Source organism: Tupaia chinensis, unplaced genomic scaffold (genome assembly GCF_000334495.1).
Source record: "Tupaia chinensis unplaced genomic scaffold, TupChi_1.0 Scaffold138619_1, whole genome shotgun sequence".
In the NCBI taxonomy this organism is placed as follows: domain Eukaryota; kingdom Metazoa; phylum Chordata; class Mammalia; order Scandentia; family Tupaiidae; genus Tupaia; species Tupaia belangeri.
In genome coordinates, this window is record NW_006198512.1 from 870590 (window position 1) to 889407 (window position 18818).

The 18818-nt window shown below is 52.3% G+C and overlaps 1 protein-coding gene across 7 annotated transcripts in view; it reads left to right on the top strand.

Annotated features, from left to right (window-relative positions):
• Nucleotides 1–18818, top strand: part of FGD3 (FYVE, RhoGEF and PH domain containing 3) — a 79685-nt gene that overhangs the window by 33924 nt on the left and 26943 nt on the right. For 5 of the 7 annotated variants that reach the window (XM_006161463.3, XM_006161467.3, XM_027765528.1 and 2 more), the window contains exons 2-5: nt 5204–5364; nt 6669–7168; nt 16661–16750; nt 17436–17572. In XM_006161463.3, the coding sequence (XP_006161525.1) occupies nt 6713–7168; nt 16661–16750; nt 17436–17572 (683 nt within the window). In that variant the 5' untranslated portion in view covers nt 5204–5364; nt 6669–6712. Of the gene's footprint in view, nt 1–4631; nt 4798–5203; nt 5365–6668; nt 7169–16660; nt 16751–17435; nt 17573–18818 lie in introns of those variants that run through there. The other 2 variants (XM_006161464.3, XM_006161465.3) reach the window with 2 other exon arrangements.

Genomic DNA, 18818 nt, shown 5'->3' on the forward strand with positions numbered 1-18818 from the left:
CCCCCCCACATATACCGTCACCACCACACATACCGTCACCTCCACCACACACCATTACCTCCACCACACACCGTCTCCACCACACACACCATCACCTCCACATATACTGTCACCACCACACATACCTTCACCTCCATACACACCATCTCCACCACAAACACCATCACCACCACACACACTGTTACCACCACACACACCGTCTCCACCACAGACACCGTCACCTCCACCACACGCACCGTCACCACCACACACCATCACCGTCACCTCCACCACACACACTGTCACCACCACACACCATCACCTCTACCACATACACCGTCTCCACCAGACACACCGTCATCACCACGTGCACCATCTCCACCACATGCACCGTCACCACCGTCACCACCACACACACTGTCACCTCCACCACACACACTATCACCACCATGCGCACTGTCTCCACCATATACACCGTCATCACCATGTTCACTGTCTCCACCACCTACACTGTCATCACCATGTGCACCATCTCCACCACACACGTTTCCACTATGGACATCATCACCACCACACACAGCATCATCACCACGTGCATTGTCACCAACACACACCGTCACCACCAAGTGCACTGTCTCCATCACACACACCATCATCACCACACATACTGTCATCACCATGCACATTGTCACCAACACACACCATCATCACCACACGCACCGTCACCTCCACCACACAGTCTCCACTGCACACAGTCGCCACTACACATACCGTATCTACCACATGCACCGTCACCACCACACGCACCGTCTCCACCACATGCATTGTCACCAACACACACCATCGTCACCACCACGCCATCACCACCACGCACACCATCACTACCATGCGCACTGTCACCACCATGCATACTATCACCACCATGTGCGCCATCACCACCATGCATATCATCACCACCATGTGCACCGTCACCACCATGCACACCATCACCACCACACACACACCATCTCCAACCATGTCTCCACCACGCGCACTGTCACCACCACACAGCCACAGCATCCCCATCTCCCCATCTCCCCGGAGGGACTGTCCCTGCTCAGCAGCAGCTCTCCCTCCCCTCCCCCATTACCCCAGTGAGCTCGAGTCCTCCCTGCATCTCTGTGAATGTGTCACTGGGCACCTCATCTACGTGGATCACAAGCACTTGTCCTTGTGTGACCAGCTAATCTCACTCATGTAACGTCACCAGCGTTGTTGTGGCATCTGTCAGGATGTCTTTCCCTTTTTTATTTTTGCCATAGAGTGTACGTTCACCAGAGAGACAGAAAGACAGAGAGAGAGAGGGAAAGTGAGAAATCACCCTCAAGGGCAATGGCCACACCACAGTCCCTTTTCTTCTAGTCTCCTATTGGGATTTAGGATACACATGCCAAGCCCCTGGCATGATTCTTTAGATGCCAGGTCTGGGACTCGAACCGTGCAACTAGCTATGTGGGATCCAGTGCCTTAACCTCCATGCCACCTGCTGGCTCAACCTCTTTCCTTTTCAAGGCTGGATGATATCCCACTGTGTGGGGCCAGCTGGTGGTGCAGCAGTAGTGAACTGCTCTGTGATGCTGCACCAGCATAGGATGGTCCTGGGTTCACAGCCCAGGGCCTCCCGTGCATGCTGAGTGCCCGTGATCTGGGCTGGTCGAGGCTGGGAGTGAACCATAGCACAGAGACTCTGCTTGGGTGTCTGTGTGTCTCTCTCCCATGGAAGAAATAAATGATTAGATGGAAAAACTATTCTGTTTGATGGACGGACCACTCGTTCTGTGTGTGTGTGTTCATCTGTGATGGACTCCTTGGGACCTATCAGTTTTGTGATTAAAGCTGCTGTGAGCATGGCATACAAATGTGAGTGTGGGGTGGAGAGGTGAGCGCAGGGTGGAAAGGTGAGCGTGGGGCACACAGGTGAGCGTGGGGCACAGAGGTGGGCGTGGGCACACAGGTGAGCGCAGCGCACACAGGTGAGCGTGGGGCACGCAGGTGAGCACGGGCACACAGCGCAGGCACACAGGTGAGCGTGGGGCACACAGGTGAGTGGAGTGTGGGGCACAGAGGTGAGCATGGGCACACAGGTGAGCGTGGGGTGGAGATGTGAGCGAGGGGCGGAGATGTGAGCATGGGGCACACAGGTGAGCGCAGGGCACACAGGTGAGCATGGGGCACGCAGGTGAGCATGGGCACACAGCGTGGGCACACAGGTGAGCGTTGGGCACAGGTGAGCGTGGGACGGAAATGTGAGCATGGGGCACACAGGTAAGCGTGGGCACACACAGGTGAATGTGGGCACACAGGTGAACATGGGCACACAGGTGAGCGTGGGCACACAGGCGAGCGTGGGGCACACAGGTGAGCGTGGGCACACAGGTGAGCGTGTGCACACAAGTGAGCACGGGGCAGAGATGGGAGCCTGGGGCAGAGTTGTGAGTGTGGGCACAAGTACCTAAGACCTGATTTACCCCCTTTGGGGAGAAGCGTCTTGAGGACGCACGGACTGAAGGAGGTGTGAGTTGGAGCAGGGGCCTGCCCTGAGAGACGCTGCCGCACGGGAGAGCCGGCCTCCATGTGACCTGCCGCCTGCCGCAGTCACATTGGGCACAAGGGCACACGTCCTTATTATTTCCTGTTCGCTTTCCAGGATTTCTAAGCTTTCTAAAGAGAACTCCCACCGTTTTCAGCAACAGAAGGAACTTTGAAAGGTGTGAGCCGTGTTCATGAATGTCACCTGTAGGCCATGGGTGTGAGCAGACCACAGGTGTGTGCAGTCTCCAGGTGTGAGCAGGCCTTAAGTGTGGGCAGACCTCAGGTAGGTGCAGGCCCTAGATGTAAACAGGCTGCAGGAGCGAACAGGCTGCAGGAGTGAGACAGCATGGGTGTGAGCAGGCCCAGGTATGAGCAGGCCCAGGTGTAAGCAGGCCACAGGTGTGAGTAGCCTGCAGGTGTGTTCAGGCCTATGTGTGAGCAGGCCCTAGGTATGAGCAGCCACAGATGTAAGCAGCCTGTAGGTAAGAGCCAGCCCAGGTGTGAGCAGGCCCAAGTGTGAGCAGGTTGTGAATGAGCAACCAAGAGAAAGTGCACAGCACTATCCCTGTATATGGGTTGTATGTGTGCACACGTGTGAAAGCACACAGCAGCCACAAGTGGGCAGGCCTGAACCCTGCAGAGTGGCCGGCCCAGGAGGGAAAGTGAGAAGACAGTACCCAGGGGAGATGGCTATGCCATAGTCCCTTCATTCTCCTCTTGGGATTTTGGGTATGCACACATACCCTGAGTGTTTTTCAAGCCAGTGGGTCTGGGACTCGAACTGTGTGGTGGCCACATGAGATCCAGCTGCCTTAACGTCCAGGCTACCTGCTGGCACACACGTGGGGCTTGTTAGGTCTTCTGATCTCTACCCAGCTTTCAGGCATAGTGGAATATAGGCATGGCTGTTGTCTTAGCATCGCTCCCACTAATTCCAACATCTGTGCCGGCTTTAGGTCCGGGTCAGCTGACTGGACTTCCCTTCTGGGTTGTGCAGTCCCCACTTTTGATTGATTGCCAGACAGCGTGGTTTTTGCTTCACTGGATGTTCTGTATTCCTCCGAGTATGCTTGACTGTTCAGAGGCGCAGTTAAGTGGCAGACACTTGGGCCTTCCTCCTGAGACTTGCTAATAAGCGCTGTGTGGGACCAGAACAGCCATCCCTGTGGGCCTGCTATCCCCAGCATCGAGGCAAGACCTCCCGAGTGATGTCCACGAGCCTGGGGGCTTTCCGGCCGGCTGTGTTCCCTGTGCAGTATCGGAGTCACTCCCTCTGGGCCTTGCGGATGGTTCTTCCTCCACCCTCTTGTGGTTTTCTTCTGAGCACATGCTGGACAGTCCCCAAGAGGCTCCCTGTGGCTCCCGGGTTCTGTCAGCGCAGTCTCCTCTCCAGGACTCTCTCCTGTGAACCCTGGCCTCTGTGGTCTCCCAGGACCCTGGCTCTGCCTTCTCTGCTCAGTAGGGAGACGCCACTGGGCCCCCTTTGCTCATGCTCGTAATGTCTCCAGGCAGTGGGCCGGGACAAGGGGCCAGCGACCTTGTGTGTCCCATCTCTCAGGGGTCACGGTCCGTGTCTGGCTCCTTCCCAGCGGCCTCACATGCTCCTTCTTCATGGTTTCGGGGAGAGTCTGTCTGGTTTCTGCTCCTCCGGCGTGGCCATAGGCCCAGTTTCCCGGATGGAGGAACCGGGCTCTGCCCTGCAGACAGCTGCCTCCGCGCACATGGGGAAGGCACGCTCGCCCCGTGGACGTGTTATCTGTGCTGTGTCTGACTCCTGGAAACCCGAGTTTACCGCCCGTGCTATGAGAGGAATGCAGCAAAACGTGTACTTGCTGTTTAGAAATCGTAGTACTTCTCCCCATTAAGCTCGTTAAGAATGTGGCAGTGGCCAATGACAAGAGTCCACTTGAAGTGATTTTGGAGTCACTTTGAGAAAGGTCCACTCAAAAGTAGCTTTACCTCAAGACAGTGAGCACCCAGGAGGCTGTGCGTGTGGGGAGGAGCTCCGCCCGGGCACTGGCTGGCTCTCCCGGCCCCAGGGAGCCTCCGGAGCCTGACCGTCCCTGCACAGCACAGGGCAGGCCTGGGCACTCACCGTCGTGTGCATGGGAGCGTGCCAAGTGCCTTCACCGATGAGCGAGCGAGGAAGGAAGCGCGTGAAGTTGCCTCCCAGATATCTGGGCATGCAGGGGCCGGCATGTCGGCGTGCGTGCGGGAGGAAGCCGTGAGTGTGTGTAGGAGGAAGCTGTGAGTGCATGCATCTGGGAAGGGTGGGAATGGGCTGGGGAGCGGCGTGGGTGCTCTTGGGCTCTCTTGTCACCAGGACACGCCTGTACCTTCTAGGCGACCCTTCCTTTCTGGCTATGGGTGCTGTGTGGCCAGGGACAAGCTTGGTTCTGGCCCCAGAGTTTCAAGCCAAGCCAAGACACTGCCCCTCAAGGGGGTATGGCCACTGGTTCAGGCCCTGCCCTTCTGGGGCTGTGTGTTGGCCTGGGGGCTCCCCACAGACGTCCGTGCCCTGCCTCTTCGTCCCCTGCATTGGGTGGTGACATGGAAGTGCCCTTCTCTGCCGCTCCTTGTGGAACTGGGGCTTCTGGCTCCCCCAAACGCCAGTTGGAGACAGTGGTTTTCATTCTCCTCCTATGTTTTTCAGTGCCTCCTAAATAGACCCACGTCAAACCTGCTGGACGAGAAAGAGATTTTCAAGGAACCCCCCAGGCACCATCTGCCGACCCCAGACACCAGAGGGAGCCCGCGCCCACTCCGTGGATTGGCACCCACAGGGCCCTCACTGGAGAGGCTGACATCGATCAGGTAGGGCGGACAAAGGACAGTCACTCAAGGCCCTCATACCACTGCAGACGCATCACGGGCTCAAGGGGATGAACTCTGCCCCAACTTCACCTTTGACTTACTCAGAGATGCCAGGTAGTTGTCTGAGCACTTAGGAATGACACTCGAGCCTACCTCTCCCTCCCACTACGGTTCCAGGAGAGGCCAGGGTGCAAGTTTCAGGAAGCTTCCGGGCACAGGACGGGACAGATTCAGAGGCAGACCCTGTCCTTGGTAAGACTCCTCTCCCAGCCAGCCCTCCCTGAGGGAGACGTGGCTAGGGGCATCAGGCCTTGGCGTGAGGAGGCCTTTTCTCACTGCCTGGCCGGCCACAGTGCGCGAGGGGAGGAGGCGGTGTGACAGCAGCCTTCCCTCGGGGAAGCTCAGCACTGAAAGCACCTCGGACGTGAGGCCACTCACAGACGCTGTGGCGCACTGGCGGTCGCCGTCGGCCTTTGGGTGTCTATTTTGAATTGAGCAGCAGGTCGCCTCCGACCACAGGGTTACTTTGCATTCTTCTGTAGAAGAAACTTATTTTTATTTTTAGTTATTTAATTTAATTTTATTTTAGTTTGCTGTAGGGCGTGTGTGCTCACTGGAGAGAGGCAGAGAGACAGAGATGGAAAGTGAGAAATCACCCCCCACAGGGGCTGGCCACAATCCCTTCTTCTCCATTCTCCTCTTAGGATTTGGAGAATGCATGCACACGCTTCCAGTATGTTTTTCAAACCACCAGGTCCGGGATTTGAACCGTGATCTCGGCTATGTGGGATTCAGCCACATAATCAGCATGCCACTGGCTGGCGCAAAACTCAATTTTTTTTTTTTTGGAGAGATTTTCACTGTAGGGCGCGTGCGCTCGCCAGACAGACAGAGACAGACATAGAGACAGAAAGCGAGAAATCACCCCCCAGGGGGGATGGTCACGCCGCAATCCCTTCTCCTCCATTCTCCTCTCGGGATCTTGGGCACGCACGCACGCACATGCGCCCGGCGTGAGTTTTAAGCCACCGGGTCCGGGACACGAACCGCGGTCGACTACGTGGGAGTCCAGCGACATAGCCATTACGCTAACTGCTGGTTCCCGCAAAACTCAATTTTAAAATCAAACACTTGCCCTTGCCCAGAAGCCTGTCTGGGTAGGATCCAGTGGAAGCTGCCTGGATGTCCACATCTCCCTCACAGCCCAGGCCGGCCTCTTCTGGGCCGACTGTCTCTGAGGGGTGCTGCCTAGGGGCTCGTCCACTCCCGGATGACACTGAGACCAGCTTGTTTCTCCCTGACAGAAGCCCCCGGCAGCCTCCAGCGGTGCCTGGTGAACTTCGCTTTGATGATGGAGTCAGGCAGGGGGTCCTCAACTCCCCAAGAACCTACTGCCACCTTGGGGACACCAGGCATGAGTGCTGGCAGCCCCTCACTGGAGAAGCTCCGGGCGCTCCCTGTTGGGCCCAGTGCCCATGGTGAGGGCACTGGCAGCCTGGCTGTGGCAGGCAATACGCCCCCTGAGCCCAGCCCCGCGGGGGAGCTAAGTGGAGGCACCAAGATCCCCAACCGGGACAGCGGGATCGACAGCCCGTCCTCCAGCTTGGTCGGCGAGAACTTCCCCTGCGAGGAGGGTGGCGAGGCGGGCCTGAGCCCCACTGTGCCGGGGCTGCACCCTGAGACAGGCCCAGACAACCAAGCCCGGCAAGACGCCCCCCGGGAGGAGGCCGACAGCGATGTGGGTGAGGAGCCTGACCCCGAGAACAGCCCCCCGAGGGTCGAGAAGGACACTGACTTGGCCAAGGTAGGTCTCCCCTTCCCAGTTCCGAGGAAGGGGTTCGATGTGTGCAAGCAGGCATCGCTGCACCCTGTTCTCAGCCATCAGGTTCCTGGGGTGGGATCTGCCAGGAGGGCACCTGCCAGTGTAGGCACTGGGCTTAGGCTCTGCATCTGTGGGTGGCTCATCCCCGAGTCCAGGAGGGTGTGGTGGTCATCTCACTGGTGGCGGCACCCCTGCAATTTCCCTTTGCTCACCAAGAGCCTGGCAGAACTCCCGTGGGAAGGCAGTGCGCCTTGCCCACGTCACAGGTGCAGACACTGAGGCACAGGTGTGACACCTCCAGGGCCACCCGCAGAGCATGGCAGTCTCCCGTCACTGTGGCATGGACCCAGAGAGCTGGGGAGCCGGGAGCCATGGACTATGGTCCTCTGAGGGACAGACGTGTTGTCTTTATGAGTTGCAGGCCCAGGTGTGTTGGGACCGGGCTTGGGGAGATCGCGGATTTGTGGGAACTCTACTGAGCGACTGCGTCCCACGAGGCATTTGGCTGCATCAGGCCTGCTGGCTCTGGGCGAGTATGTGTGTGGCCAGTGCAGGTGGCGTTGGTGGGTACAGGGCGGAGGTGCCTGGACTGGGGTGAGCCGGCGGGGTGGGGAGAAGCAGGGGCTGTGCTGATGCAAGCCTCATGCTTGGGTAGAGCTGGGCCGATGCGCCGGAAAGTGATGGTGCTGGATAGACAGTTCAGTATTCACAATGCCGAGGGTGGGGGACACTGTGCCACGGGGCCCAGTGAAGACACAGGGGTCTGGGCAGGTACAGGGGTGCAGGACTGCGGCAGGAGCTGTCAGTGGGGCCACAGCAAGAAATAGTTGGGGCAGGGAGTGCAGGTGTGGGGCTGGCTCGCTGTGTGCTCAGTGGGCCCTGGGTCAGCTGCTCCCTGGCTGTCTAGCTCTGGCCCTGGCCCTGGGTGGTGAGGACAGGTAGCCAGTGGCTGCAGTGTGGCGGTGTGGCTGCTGCTTTCAGTATGAATGGTGTGAGGGCAACGAGTCATTCAAGCCGTTTGCTCTCTAGGAACTGGTCAGCCGTAGCAGGGGCTGGCCCTGCAAGGTCAGCAAGGCCCAGCTGACCTTGCCACCCTCCCAGGCGAGCTCCAGCCAGGACGGAACTGGCTGCCTCTGTGGGCCAAACGCAGACCCCAGGCCCCACCCACTTGGGTTCCAGATATGACTTGGCCAGAGTTTCCTTCTGAAGGCCTGAAACCTCCAGTGCTTCTGTCACTGATGGGGATGGGCTAGCTCATCTTCTCTACCTGGGGCCTGGCTAGAATGCAGCTCACCACACAGCTGGTCCTTGAGGCCAGGTGCAGGGCCAGAGATGGGACCCTTTGTCTCCATCAACAGGTGAAATGAGGGATGTGAAATGGCAGGGGCGTGGGGGTGTGGGAGAGTGACAGAGGTGTACACTCATGTCCAGTTGGCAGGTGGGCTCTGCACTGGGGGGCAGAACAGTACTGCAGAGTCATCAAGGAGAGGCACCGGGGGATGGTTGGAATCATATTTCACAGCACACCTCCTGGGCCTGGAATCACACAGTGGGTAGGGGTCGGGGTCCCTCGGTCAAGCAGTGCACAGCTGGCCTCATACAATGAGCTTGAAAGGCACCTTCCTCTTCAATCCTTTTTAGCAGAGTTTCAGGAAGATGGGTGTTAATTATTTTTTAAGTGTTTAATAGAATTCACTCGTCAAGCCATCTGCTCTTGGGCTTTTCTTTGTTGGAGGTTTTTGATTCCCGTCCCTCTCAGTGTCCTTCCTAGTTATAGGTCTGTTCAGATTTTCCGCTTCTCCGTGGTTCAGTCTTTGTGTGTGGACTTTATCCATTTTCCCTAGGTTATCCGATTTGTTGGCATACATCTGTTCCCAGTGGTCTCCTACAGCCTTTTATTTCTGTGGCATCTGTTGTAATGTCCCCTTTCAGTTCTACCTTTAGTTATTTGAGTTTTCTGTCTGTTTTTGTTAGTCTAACTGAAGAATTGTCGTTAGTTTCATTTCGTTGATTTTTTCTGTTGTTTTCTCTCCTCTATTTCCTTTATCTCTGATCTGATCGTTATTATTTCCTTCCTTTTGCTAGCTTTGGGTTTAGTTTGCTCTTCTTTTTCTAACTTTCTGGATGTGTGAAGTCTGGTTGTTGACTCACATGAAAGAAGGTCATTTTTTTTTTAATGTATGTATTCAAAGCTATAAACTTCCCCACCACAGTTTCTGCTACTTTCTGTAAGTATGTTGTGATTTCATTTCATTGTGTTAGGTCGTTGAGAAAGTCACGGGTATTTTTCTGTTTTTCTTTGCAAAATGCGTCATGACTTTCCCAACGACCCAATATTTTCTAATTTCCTATGTGGTTTTGCCTTTTACCCATTGGCTGTTTGGTACTGTGTTTTTGTTTTGTTTTGAGAGTTTTTTTTTTTTTTTTAAAATGAGATTTTTAGTATAGGATGTGTGTGCTCGGCAAAGAGACAGAGAGAGACAAAGTGAGAAATCACCCCCCAGGGGGATGGTCATGCCACAATCCCTTCTTCATTCTCCTCTCTGGAGTTGGGGCACACGCTCATACACACCTGGTGTGAGTTTCAAGTCATTGGGTCTGGGACTCAAATGTCAGTTGGCCGTGTGTGGGGGGGGTCTAATACGCTAACCATTATGCTACCTGCTGGTCCCAAGATTTTTTTCTGCTATAGGGTGCATGTGCTCACCGGAGACACAGAGTGAGACAGAGAGACAGAAAGGGAGAAGCCCCCCCCCCCAGGAAGGATGGCCATGCCACAATCCCTTCTCCATTCGCCTCTTGCGATTTTGGGCATGTATGCACACAGGCCCAGTGTGAGTTCAAGCCATCGGGTCTGGTACTTGAACCACAGTCGGCTACATGGCAGTTCGGTACCTTAATCACTATGCTGGCCCTAGGTACTGTGTTCCTTCATTGGCAAATATCTGTGGATTTTTTTCTAAGTATAATTTTTTTAAGTTTATTTTTGTTCATGATAGCGTCTGTGTGCACAAGAGGTAAAGGGAGAGAGAGAGACGGTTGGCAGAATTTCATCATGCTGCGATCTCCTTCCCCAGCCCTCCTGCTTGTCAGGCTACTGGGCATGTGCATGCCCAGTGTGTTTTAAGTTGTCGGCCAGTGATCCGACTAGGTGGTGGCCACGTGGCTTTCAGCATCGCAGTTCAATAAGCAACCAGCTGCACCGCCGGGCTGGATCTCTCTGGCGATTTTACTGTATTACCAATTAGTTTCATCCTACTGGAGAAGATACTTGATACCACTTTAATCTTCTCAATGCGTTAAGACTTGATTTATGCCTAGCATGTGATCTATCCTGGAGAATGTTCCATGCACATTTGAGAGGAACGGATGTTATCCTATCGTGGGGTAGTGTTCTAAATTTGCCTGTCAGGTTCAGTTGTCTATAATGTTGTTCCATTCATTATCAAAAGTGTTTTTTTGGTTTTTTTTTTTTTGGAGAGGTTTTTGCTATAGGGCGCATGCGCTCTCCAGAAAGCGACATGGGAATCCAGTGACATAGCCATTACGCCTCCTGCTGGTCCCAAAAGTGGGGTACTGCAGTCTCTTCTTATTGTTTTGTTGCTGTCTCTTTGTCCCTTCACTTCTGCCCAAGTTTGCTTCATATACTTCAGATTTCGGGGGTTAGGTGCATAGATATTTATAATAATTATATCTTCTTAGTGACTTAGCCCTTTTATCATTTTACAAGGGGTTTTCAGAAAGTTTATGGAAAATGAGTATTACGAAAACACTGCATGGATTTAAAAACGTTTTGCACCATCATAAACTTGTGCTACTTGTTACAACACACCGAACCGCATCAAGTTTGAGGCTCTAAGAAGGATAAGACATGAATTTGAAAAGAGCCCCTATCAGAGCAACATGATTCCGCTCAAATCGAAGCAAGAACAGACTTCAAATTGATGAGGAAGCATGGGTGGAAGCATGGTGACACCACTGATGCTTTACAAAAGGCTTGTGGGGACACCTTAAAGAAATTAGCAGTTCACAAATGGATGACTTCATTTAAGAAGGGACGAGATGATGGTGAAGATGATGTCAACAGTGGCAGGTCATCTGTATCAATCTGAGAGGGAAAAATGACCCTTGTTCATGATCTAATTGAAGAGGACCGATGATTAACACCAGAAACAATAGCCAACACCACGGGCATCTTGATTTTCCAGCTTGTACAATTATGGTAGAAAAATCAACGTTGAGCTCAGTGGGTGCCAAACCATGCCCAGACCATCCCATGGACATTTGCAATGAGTAGGATCCAGATCCAGAAGCGTTTCTTTGAAGAATTGTCACAGATACACATGGCTTTGCCAGTACTATCCTGAACACAAAACACAGTCAAAGCAGTGGCTACCGAGGGGTAGAAGCATTCCAGTCAAAGCCAAGCAGATGGGTCAAGAACAAAGGCCATAGCAACTTTTTTTAAGGTGCTCAACCATTTGGTTTGTTCACTTTCTGGAGGGCCAAAGACTGATGACATCTGCTTATTATGAGAGTATCCTGAGAAAGTTATCCAAAGTTTTAGCAGGAAAACGTCTGGGAAAGCTTCACCAGAGTCCTTCTCCAAGACGTTTTCTTGCTTCATCCTCTCACCAAACAAGGGCAAGTGTTTCAATGGGAATTCAGCAGGCATTCACCTTTCAGTCCTGATCTGGTTCCTTCTGATTTCTTCTTGTTTCCTAATCTTAAAAACATCTTTGAGGGGCCAGCAGGTGGCGTGGTGGTTAAGGACGCTGGACTCCCACATGGCTGACCACAATTCGAGTCCCGGACCTGGAGGCTTGCTTTCTCACTCTCTCTCTCTCTCTCTCTCTCGTTCACTCTGTCTCTCCCTGGTCAAATTAAAATAAATAAATAAAGTTAAATAAAATAATTCTTTTTTAAAAAAATCTTTGAGGGGACCAGCAGGTGGCATGGTGGTTAAGGCCCTGGACATTCCCACATGGTTGACTGTGGTTTGAGTCCTGGACCCGGTGACTTGCTTTCCCACTTTTGCTCTTCTCTCTCTCGTAAATTTTTTTTTTCATTACACCACTTTTTTTTGGGGGGGGGGAGAGGTTTTTGCTATAGGGCACGTGCACTCGCTAGAAAGACAGACAGAGAGAGAGAGAGAGAGAGAGAAAGCGATAAATCACCTCTCAGGGGAGATGGCCACGCCGCAATCCCTTCTCCTCTATTCTCCTCCCGGGATCTTAGGTACACATGCACATGCACCCGGTGTGAGTTTAAGCTACCGGGTCCAGGACTCGAACCGCAGTCACCTACATGGGAGTCCAGTGACATAGCCATTACACTAACTGCTGGTCCCTGTCTCTGGTAAATTGAAAAATAAATGAATAAATAAATAAAATTGAATAAGTAATTTAAAAAACAAACAAAAAACATCTTTGAGGGCACCCATTTTTCTTCAGTTAATGTGAAAAAGACTGTGTTGACATAATTAAATTCCCAGGACAAAATGGCTGGTTTCATTGCTTACGAAAGTGTCTTGAACTTGATGAAACTTGCCGTGAAAAATGTTTTTTTATTTTTAAATTCTTTTTTTCATGAATGTTCTTTTTTAATTTAAATTTATTTATTTACATTCATTCACTGTACATCATTACAACATGCAAAATGAGATTTTCCATCCAGATTACGCTGTATATTGGTTCAATCAAGCACATCAGCATACATGTTATCATCAACAAATAATTTTCCATTTCTTATTTCCTAATGTTTTTCTTTTTTTTCTTTTTCTTTTTCCCTCGTCCTTGATTCCCTATCTCTTACCCTCTGCCATCTCCCACTCTCCTCCCACATTGTCTCTGGTATCTATGCTTGCTTTCTTTTTTATTTATTTATTTATTTATTTATTTATTCACTTTACACCATCCCAACGAATTTTCCATCCAAAATACACTGTGCATTGTCTCAATCAAGTACATCCACATATATGTTCTCAGCAAATAATTTTCCAATTCTTACGTCCTGCATACCTTGCCCTTTGTCTTGCCATCCCTGATTCCCCATCCCCCACCCTCTGCTATGTCCCACCTTCCCCCCCCTTTTCCCCTGGCATCCATGGTTGCCCTCCATCCCTTCCTCCCCCCCATTCAATTGTTCTGCCAATGAACTTAATTAGTCTAAATAAATCCATTACCTAGCACAGCTGACACAAACCTACACATGTATCCTAGTCTGACCCTAGGCATAAACCCCGGTGAGTAGAATGAACATACTATAAAGTAATACCCAACTGTGCCCATACAGCTCGCTGCATTCATCAATGTGCCTTTTTTTTTTCCTCCTGCAACTTTTTTTTTTTTTTTTAATTTTTTATTACCTAAAACCCATTCCCTGAGCATTACACTATCTCTGCTATATACAGTTGTCTTCCAGGGGAACCATTGAAAATGTGATACCTGCAAGTAAAGGGAGAAGGGCCACAAGTTTAAAGTTTTCAACAATAGGGATCATAGATTCCATTCAATGTTGGATCAAGGGTGGGTCTCGTGCGGATCCGCCATTGTAGGAATGGTGCCGTGGGGCTCTACAGCGTGAGCTATCCTCGGGTATCTGGCTTCCTGGAGAATGGTAGAGTAGTTCCTATTCTTCCCTGAGGCAATGTAGGGCTGGTAACCATCATCTTCTCACTGTCCATAGTCAGAGGAAGTCCTTCTATATAATATGTTTCTCAACTAGTTTAAGACAGCTCGAGATTCTTTCTGTTGCTTACAGTTGCAAGTTCTCAATCCTTGTTTTCCGCTTCAGCTTGCTGATCCAAAGGCCACATGCCGGCCCTGGAGAGGCAGCTGAACGCCGGGGCGCATGAGGCCCCCAGGAGGGGGGCCGGCCGTTTGACGGTGCGCGGCTGTGCGCAGGGGCATGAGCCCCGGGCGGCGGCCCCCGTCCAGGGTGCGCGGCGGCTCATGAATGTTTCTGAAGTCCCCTCACAGTCCTCTTTACTAAAGAGCCTATATCATGATGTGGCTTTCACATCATCTAGTCTCACCGTAAAGGACTCCCTTTACATTTTTTGTAGAGCATGTCCAATGGTGATGAGCTCCCTCAACTTTTGCTTATTGGAAAAGTCTGAATTTCTCCTGAATTTTTGAAAGACAGTTGTTTTTCCTTCCTTTCTTCATTTTTTTACATTCAATCACTGCACATCTTTACGGCATACAGAATGATTTTTCCAGCATGAGTACACTACACACTGAATGTTGGTCCCGTCGGAGCTATTACCATGCACATTATCCTCAGCAGATAATTTTCCATTTTTGTGTCTGTTATGAAGGACGGTTTTGATAGATACAGTATCTTGGTCGTTGATTTTCTTCTTTCAGCACTTTGAGCACATCGTCCCACTCCCTTCTGGCCTGCGAAGTTTTCCCTGAGAAGCCCTCTGATACTCTGGAAGCACCCTTGGAAGAGCAAGCTGCTTTTCTCTTGCTGCCTTCACTGTTTTCTTTGACTTTGACTTCAGAGAGTTTCAAGACAACACGTCTCTGTGTGCTGCTCTTTTCATTTGTCCTACTTGGAGTTCTTTGAGCTTCTTGAATTTGTGTGTCCAGGTCTTTCCTCAAATTTGGGAATTTTTAGTCATTATTTCTTCACATACACGCGTTCCCCTTTCCCCTTCTTTCTCCCGTGGGAGTCCTGTGTGCAGGCGGTCTGCTAGACGATGTCTAATAAGTACTGTCAGCTCTTTCTGCTTTGCTTTTCTGCCTCGTTTTTGCTCCCCTGACTGTATGATTTCACACGACCTCTCTTCGAGTTCACCGAGTCTTTCTTCTGCCTGATCAAGTCTGCTGTCGGACACTTTTATGAATTTCTCAGCTCAGTTACTTTCCAGCTCCAGAATGTCTGTTTCATTCTCTTTTGTAGTTTTTGTCTGCTGATACTCTCATTCTGCTGCTGTATCATATTTCCTTTTTTTAAAAAAAAAAATTATGTATTTCTTCCATGAGAGAGAGAGAAAGAAGTGTGTGGGGCCCAACAGGGCATCCACACTACATTCTACGCCCAGGCTTTGCCGGCAAGGATGAGACACGACCCGAGAGCCCATGGGTGTCAGTCTACTCACACCGTGTGCTCTGGGGCCGCCCTCTTGATCCCGGAGCTCTCTGTCTGGATTCCTGTTCAGCTTGCAGAGCACCTTCACGATGTCTGTTTAGAACTTTGTCTCCAACAGTTTACAGTTAGTTTCTTCAGGATCAGTTTTGGGGCTTTATTTTGTTCCTTTATTGGGCCTGTTTTTCTGTTCTTTCTTTTGTTTTGTTTTTGCATGCCTTGTAGAAAGTTTTTCTCTGCTGAGATTTCGACATTTGAAAAAACCAAATCAGACAAACAAAAACCACTCCTCCCAGTCTTTGCAGGCTGCCTCACGCAGGAGAACATCCATGCCAATCAACAGCAGGAGGTCTGGGACCCCGGCACCTCCTCTGGTGTCCTGCTCCCTTGACTTCTCCTGCAGAATGGAAGGGCTGAGGTGCTGCCGGTCTTATTTTCAGGGGCTGTCTAACTCTGGCCTTGTCTCATCAGCTCTCTAGTTGGGGAGAGAGAGACTCAGGCAGCCCCAGGCAAGCCAGAGTGTTGAACCCATGGTTCTGCCCTGCAGGAGTGTCCTGGTGCTGTAGGGGGAGGAGCAGAGGGGCCTGCCAGGGTCTGAAGTGTCCTCCAAAACTTTTGTGCCAGGACTTAATCCCCAGTGAGTTAGCATGAAGTGGTAGGACCTTGAGGAGAAATGTAAGGAGCCTTCATGGGAGAGAGGGAGAAAGGGATGTATTGTCTCGGGCTCTTCCTCCATGCGAGGACACAGTGTTCGTCCCTCCTGGCTCTTCTGTTCCTTGCATCCGTCCCACCACGTGAGGGTACATCGTTCAGGGCACCATCATGGAGGCACTACTGAGCCTTTCTTTGCAAGACTCTGACTCAAGCCACTGGAGCTATGAGAAATGAGTTTCTCTGGCTTATAAATGGCCCTGCTTTTGTCAGGGTTGCCAACGCCATCAAGTTTTCTTCATGTTTTGCTGGGACCTCCTCTGGGTTTTCCACTGGCTTGGGTGCCATAGCTTCTCAGCTGGTGTCCGGTCTATACGTTGTTACTAACAGTGTCTGCTGGGGGAAGAGGGTCTACCACTTCCTGGTCCGTCTTGGTGACATGACTTGAAGGCTTTTAGATGTGGCCACTGCAGTTGCTCCGTGGGCAGCTCTGGGAGGGTGGAGCCCCCTCAGGGCTGCAGGGGCTTTGGGGGGGATCAGCAGACATGGTCATGCTTTCCCAGAAACCTGCCTAGAAATGCCGCCAATGGGAGCTGAGCACCACATCCTGTCCCACTGTCTTCTGCCTTCTGTGGCCCCTGGCCGTCCAGCCCACAGCAGGGGCTCAGTGAGCTGCTGCTCTCCAGGCTCGCCTTCCCCAGATGAGCCTGTGTCTTCTCTCCACAGAGCTCTGACTCCCAGAAGCTGCTCCACACTGCCCAGGAGCTCCTGCACACTGAAGAGGCCTACGTGAGGCGGCTGCACCTGCTGGACCAGGTAGCCTACATTGCTGGGGGCCTGCCTTTGTCCACTTCCAGGATTTTAGTGGGCGTTTCATAGGCAAACCAACGCTCTACCTCCCAGCACTGGCTGGGCGTTATAGGCAGTGTGCAGATGGCTCACATACTAGCACTCGGGCAAACGTAAGCCTGGTCTAAACTTGTTTTCTGCCTGCAGAGTGTGTGGCCCTGGAGCAAAGGTTCTGTCTGGTCACCCTTTGGGACATTTCCTCTCAGCAGTTGCCTAGTTTGAGCATGTAAATGGCTGCATGATTGAAGTGTGGGTGCCATGCATCCCTGTCCACACGGACCTTACACACCCAGGAAATAAAGCACCAGGGGAAACCGGGTTTCACAGGGTGTGTTGCTTCTGTTTGCATCTCATAAGGTAGAGGAGGAAATCTGGGCACGCTAGCGCCCTTGAGAGGTGAATGAGGAAATATGTCCTGCCCCTGTCCTTGGGGCCCTGCCTCACCCATAATCCTTAGCGACAAGAAAGCTTGCAGTAAGAGTAGTTGTCTGAACCAACTTCATGAGAGGGGAGGACAGTGGCCCTGAAGCTCATTAGGAAAACACACAGTGCCGCAGCACTGGTGAGCAGCCTGCCTGCGGCAGACGCACTGTCCTGACTGTCTGCAGTGGGCAACGTGCGGTGGCCATCGTGTGGGCTTCTCTGTGCCCAGGTTTTCCGCACCAGATTGACAGAAGCAGGGATCCCTCCGGAAGTCACCACGGGCATCTTCTCCAACATCTCTTCCATCTACCGCTTCCACCGGCAGTTCCTGCTGCCCGAGCTGCAGACCCGGATCACAGAGGAGTGGTGAGCCCCTCCAGAGCTCCCTAGGTGGGCACAGGGTGGGCTACGCCTCAGGTGGCCTCTAGGTCTGGAGTTCACATCTCCTTTACCTTTGCTTTTTACAAAAATGAGTTTTCATGACCAGTGAGTGGCATAGTGGTTAAAGCATCTGGATTCCAAATGGTCATCCATGGTTTGAGTACTGGACCTGGTGGCTTGAAGATCATACTGGGTGCATGCCCCCAGTCCCAGGACAAGAATGGAGGGGGAAGGGACTACAGCATGGTCATCCCCCGTGGTGGATGTTTCTCACTTTCCCCCTCTCTGTCTCTCTCTGGTGAGCGCATGTGCCCTATGGTGGGAGCCAAACCAAAAGAAGGAAATTCCTGCCTGTCAGCAGTGAGCCTCGATCCTCTCACTGGCCTGTAGTCAGTGCTGTACCCCTTGGCACTTTTGTTCTTAGCAAAGGGACACTTGGCTGCAGGTCACGATGAACAGAACACCCAAGCCGGCCCCACAGCCATCACCCTCGGCTGTGGGATTCGGCTGCTGCCTCGTGTCAGGGCCTCTGCTGTCGGCCATTATGTAGGCCTGGCTTCGCCGTGGCCCTGGGAGGGCAGCCCTTGAGTCATTCTTTTCTTTTTTTTTATATTTTTTTGGAGAGGTTTTTGCTATGGGACACGTCCGCTCGCCAGAAAGAGAGAGACAGAGAGACAGAAAGCAAGAAATCACCCCCCAGGGAGGATGGCCACGCCGCAGCACCTTCTCCCCCGTTCTCCTCTCAGGATCTTGAGCACACATACACATGCCCCCGGCGTGAGTTTAAGCCACTGGATCTAGGACTCGAACCGCAGTCGACTACGTGGGAGTCCAGCAACATAACCATTATGCTAACTGCTGGTCCCCCTTGAGCCATTCTCCAAACTGCAGTCCCAGCAGCCACGAGGGCCTGAGTTTGCCAGGGAAAGCCATTTCATCAGCGGTCCAGGGAAGGGCGGGTCAACTCACACACCCTGAAGTGCCCATGGTCCAGCTGCAGAACAGGTTGTACTGTGTCCCCAAGGCCTTTGGGCTGGACGTGGCCTTCTGACAAAGTCCACACCTCCTAGGGCAGCCGTTCTCCTTCAAGGCCCAGGGGACTGTAATTAACCCACAGTGCACACACAGGTGGCCGCCTCGGCTCCTTTGACATAGAGGGCAGAGTCCGATGCCTGCCCGCCCTCCCCGCAGGGGTGGGGGAGGGGTGCTTTCCCTGGAATCCTCGTGGGCA